Consider the following 5,523-nt stretch of genomic DNA (forward strand, 5'->3'; position numbering starts at 1 on the left):
TATATATATATATAAAGTTACAGCCTTAGTCAGCTGTTACTGACTGAGGAGATCAGCTGATCGCATGTATATAAAGAGATGTACCGAACCCAATAAAGATAGTATGTTACAGCAGTTCACACGTGTTACATCTTATTCCTTCTTCTCTTTTTTGACATTTGACTTTCGCCGATACTTAACTTATATATATTGACTATACGAAGCTCTATTCATTGGTATTTTTCCTGAGAGGAAATCAATCAAATTAATTGAATTGAATTTGAATTGTTCGTTGTTCATGATCAGCCATCCGTTAACGCCACATGTAAATAAAAATCCAATGCCATGTAAACGAGAAGTGACATACATCTATATCTTCAATATCAATATCGAAATCAAGATACGTAAATAGGCAAACTGACTAATTAATTACTGTCCTTCGAATATATGAAACATCATAGAAATTATCTCGAACAATATTGGTTTTAAAATGTTAGATAAACCTGGCAAAATGTCAGGAGCGTTTGTCATTTGAGGACCACCTCCCACCTACTACTTCCTCCATAAAGTTCCACCGTAGGAAAACAAAACGACTATCACTCGGATCGGCTGCTACAAAGAAATATCTGTTATCCTCCCGTTTGTGTCAGATACCGGCAGATCCCAGCGTCCGTTCGTCGCTTTGCCTCAGATAGTCTCGCGCTAGGAAGGCTTATTCCAGTATTCCTGGCATTTCAAGATCGACCCTGGACAGTTTTGCTTTGTATGCAAAAATTTAATAAGAAAATAAAACATTATATATAAGCTTCTCTTTATAATATAGATATATTAATAATATTACAGATAGATTGGTTGATGAAATTTAGCACTCTGAGCTGAAGATATGGCTGTTGTGGCTAAGCAACATGTGGCACATGTGAATAAAAAAAATAACTGGGGCTAGTTTTTTTGCTGAGGTGGTCCTGCAGTCATCAATTTTCCTAAAGCTATTAGAGCTCTTACAAATCGTTCAATCTATTCAATAACTCAAAAACAAAAACAAAATGTAAATTTTTTGTTACATATGCCACTATTCAAGCAAAGCAGCGATATAGTGATTGTATTTCTAATAAGCAATTTATAATTTTTAGTATTTTAAACAAATATTCCATAAAAGATAACAAAACAATTGCTTAGTCGTTACAAAAGTCTTTGTATTATAAAATAAGTTTTATTTATATTTCAATATGCAATAACACTTTAAAATTATTCTTCATTTTCAAAAATCTCTAAAGCCATTCAACCGGAAATTGAATTTAGTACTAATACTCCTTGTTTTTCGAAAGGGAAAACTGTACTTATTCTAATTGTTCATTGTCGTTGCTAAAAAACATAATGAAAAACCACTGACCAGAACAGACTATAGTGAGATGGTTGCCATCTGAGGCCAAGATATGCAAAATGCACTTTTTTTTTTCTTCGAATTTGGAATTAATTGACCGTGAAGAATGGACAGGTCGGTTAGAGGGAAAGGCAGGTAAGAAATTATTGCTATATTCCGATGGCTAAAACAAAGTAATTGTCTTTTAAAACTCCATATACCTTTCAAGTTTTTCATCTGCAACCATCTCAAAGCGCAAACACAAAACATAGAGCATACTATTTGTTGTGTTCTTTTTTCAGAAATAAACCTAAGCTAAAGGAAAAAGTTACTATGAACCGATACAGTACAGACATATCTTTAACTCCATCGCACTTAGTCCTTCTTTCTAGTAGTAACTCATAAGATAACGAATGACAGATATTTCTTCCAACATTTTAGCTAAACTATAACATAACTAATAAAACGGGTTAAAAGTATTAATTATGTTTTTATACATAATAAAATAAAGAAAGATATAAGCATAGTTTACATCGGAGTCGAATAAGGATGAAAATAGAACTTTAATATGAGCAATGGATTCATGCTCAAAGATTTTTATGTAACGACCTAGTATTTGACCATAGAATTGTTATTGATTGCTGCCTATTTTATTGAATGACTAAAGCTTGGTACATCTTTTACTCTTTTAGTAATGATATTTATATTAAGCCTCACAAGTAATTTATCCAGTCTATACATATGTTAATCTCTGAAAAATAGTCTTCCCAAAACTCCCGGAGACTCCTCTTTCATCGGAAGTAGTTACCGGAAAATTCATCATCATTCAACATTCAATGTCATCAATCTATGAATGCACTAATCCATTCGTAGTGACCTAGAACATACGATATTTTTTTTGTTATTTGTTTGTATATTTATTCTTAAAGAAAATCGCTTATATTATACCATCATGAGTAGAAATTATATGGATACACATTTCAATTAACTGAAATGTTAAGAGCTGCTCGGATAGAATAATAGTTTATAGCGTGGGCATAAACATTCTGAATAGTTTTATCGCTTGATATTGAAATAGTTGGATCGTCATGATTGGCCAGTTTGGGAAGTGGTATGGAATATCAGTGGTTGGGGGTATCGGTAGTTGCAGGGAAAAGCTTGCTGAAGGAGGTTCAGTGGTTTATCGTTAATGAGTGAGAGCATCACATTTTTAGCAAATTATCTCGACAAGGGAAACAATCTTTTCTAAAATGGCGATCGAGTCTAACCTATAAATTATTTAACCTAAGCCGACCACTATTATCAACAATAAACTGCTGAGACTGATATAAACTATTGATAGAAACTATTGATGTAAACCGCTTGTTTTAGGAGTAAATTAAAATAATCAAGGGAGGAATAGCTAACCAAAAATGTGTTAAACATACTTTTCCAAATTCGCTATCAATTTATGTTTTTTTAAAGGGTTTTATTACAATAAATCCGAAAGTCCTTATGCTCCCAAGCTTCAAATTGCCAGTAGTTTCAGTATCTGAATGTTTGAATTTCGAGGCAAAAAAACACTAACGGTATCTTATTGATTTTATTATCTTATTTTACTTTATTTTCTCATTTTTGCATTATAAGTGAAACCATCCCTTATTAAATAAATAAAAGTAAAATTGTTGCAAAAACAATAAAAAAAACTATTCCAAACGTACGACACTGTGATTGTAGTAGTATTTTGAACAATATTTAGGGGGGGGGGGGTAGGAAATGTAGGTAATAGCAAAACGATGATACAAAAACATTGTTTTAGGCATCTAACGTTTTTTTTACTTTCCAGCTTCAACGTTTCTTAGAAATCAACTTGGCATCACAATTTTGGGTATATTGCTTAAAAGCTGATAAAAGGAAGAAACTTTTATGAAATCCCCATGTTTATAACTCGAAATTTTTTCTTTACCTGCTAGGTTGCCTGTGAATCTCCTAACCTAGTGTTTGTATCTTATAGGATATTCAGCATAAATTCCGAAAATGGTGAGGTAGAAAAATATCCAGTTATAATAGACAAGTTTGGAGAAAATGTGGTTTTATGTTTTTGGTAAACTAGCTCTCCTTCAATTACTGACATTTATCCTATCCGAAATAACACCCTGTTTCAAGACTGTTCATGACTTTTTTTGCAAATTTGGGTGAGCTAAACATGAGATTCATATTACACTGACTAGTATCTATATTGCTGATGAAGTCTCCAGTCTAACACCTCCAAATATCAATTATTTCCTTACTTGTCAAATTCTTAATACTTGGCTCAAATTTATATAATAATTATTTACATCTAAGTATTGGAATAGCTAGAATGTTTTTTGATTTATTTTAGTTTAATATTTTTGGAGCTAATTTATAATACATGCTTTCTTGGTTTTTAATGGTCCTTTATCATTCTAATATCTTATGTTACAATCTTTACGGTTTCGTCATGGTGTTGATGGTTTTTACTACTAAAGTCGGTATTTCATTTTTCTTTTTGTTAGTATCCCCTACCTGGTCATTTGTGAAATGCGGGGATGGGCGGAGGGGTTATCTAGTGGTAATCAATCTATTCTAACCATGGTGGGAAGTCGATTTTTCATTTCGTGGGGCGCCACAGAAATGAAAAAAGTTGACACCCTATGCCGGATTAGAACCGACGCCGCCACAGTTCCTGGGTTGAAAAGACCTATACCTATTAATAAAATTGTCAATAATTTAGACTCTTATCATCTGGCAGGCAGACTTGCACAGCCAACGAATTTGGTAGTTTCCCCTGGTAGGTGTAGAGCGCACTATAAGCACAACCTTTACCCAATTGCCCCACGCTATATGCACATTACAGCATGCCTTTTTTTGTTTCTAACTAAATTTAATTTGAGTTTTTTTTTCTTCTTCTGAAGCTTCTGCTTTGATGACCACCACCACGCTACCAGTCACCGAAGAAACCACTAAGAAAGGTAACAGTGGCACTTGTATTGTAGCAAGAGTTGAGGCGATCCTCTGGATTATGGATCATGAAATAATTCATCAAAACACACATCGATAAACCTAATGAAACAATTTGATGATTCTTATATCAATTCAAGTCTCATTACTAAAAGATTTTTGTAACTGTTTGCAATGCTTTCGTAATCAAATAAATGGATACTTTTAGGTAACATTCTATAATATCAATCCCAAATAGATTTACAACGATACAGATAAAGATATAGCCCCTGACCAAAACATTAAACCTACGCTAACAGTTAAAATAAAAACTAGAATATCTCAGCTGAGAAATAAAACTTGTTGTTAAAACAACATGACCTAGTTTCAATTAAGTTAATGGTTTGAAGTTTTGATAATTCTAGATTAGTTAACTCTGAGCGGAAAATCTGTTATGCTTCCTAAAAAAAATATATCATTCTTGTTGGAATATAATTAGTCGATGTAAAGAATCCCAATTTGCGGTTTTGAACTTTCATGATCTGTAATAACCATAGGTCTGCCAAAATATTAGTTCTTTAGCACAATCACACAATAATGTACTTATCAGTTCTGTATTAGTTTTATCTATATTTTTCCTGGGTAAGAAAATAGAATATTTTATTTCAGATACACCAGTAGAATTCGAGACTGAAGAAAAGCCACTTGAAAAGCCAAAGGAGAAAAAAGAGAAAGGTTTGTATAAGTTATTCGCTACAGTTACACCTATCACTTCAATAACTAACGAATCCTAATCTATATAGTCATGGTTTATACTTTCTAAATTAGGATAATAATTTAACAGATTTGAATGAAATAAAATCTGATTACATCATAGAAGCCAATATGAAGATTGTCATCACTGTTATACGAGCTACCAACTAAAAATCAGATGTAGACAATTTTAGTTCATGTTGCTTTGACCTGATCAACAATTAAGATGTAATTAACGACACTAAATATGAATAAACAAAATATAAAACAGAAATATCAGACTAAATACCTGCTAGAAAGAACGGTTAAGTTTAGGAAAAACCAAAACAAACCCACATTTACCATTCTCCATATCACTCCTATAGGGGGTGCACAAAGCTTGAGTTAGTTGTATCACAGCAATGTATACTGTAATAAAATCTATACTGTTTACACTGTAATAAACAATTGTAAATAATATATAGGAAGATGGTCAGGGTTGCGGTCACAAG

The 5,523-nt window shown here is 32.5% G+C and overlaps 1 protein-coding gene across 1 annotated transcript in view; it reads left to right on the forward strand.

The window, feature by feature from the left end:
* The window catches only part of LOC136795861 (leucine-rich repeat, immunoglobulin-like domain and transmembrane domain-containing protein 3), a 45,043-nt gene extending 39,840 nt beyond the window's left edge, over positions 1–5,203 (forward strand). The window contains exons 2-4 of the mRNA XM_067047780.1: positions 4,255–4,311; positions 4,949–5,014; positions 5,124–5,203. Of these exons, the coding sequence (XP_066903881.1) occupies positions 4,255–4,311; positions 4,949–5,014; positions 5,124–5,203 (203 nt within the window). The remainder of the gene's footprint in view (positions 1–4,254; positions 4,312–4,948; positions 5,015–5,123) is intronic.
* The last annotated feature ends 320 nt before the right edge of the window (positions 5,204–5,523 follow it).

The sequence above is a fragment of the Halyomorpha halys genome, unplaced genomic scaffold, assembly GCF_000696795.3.
Source record: "Halyomorpha halys isolate HHAL.00 unplaced genomic scaffold, Hhal_1.1 Scaffold1950.1, whole genome shotgun sequence".
NCBI classification, from domain to species: Eukaryota; Metazoa; Arthropoda; class Insecta; order Hemiptera; family Pentatomidae; genus Halyomorpha; species Halyomorpha halys.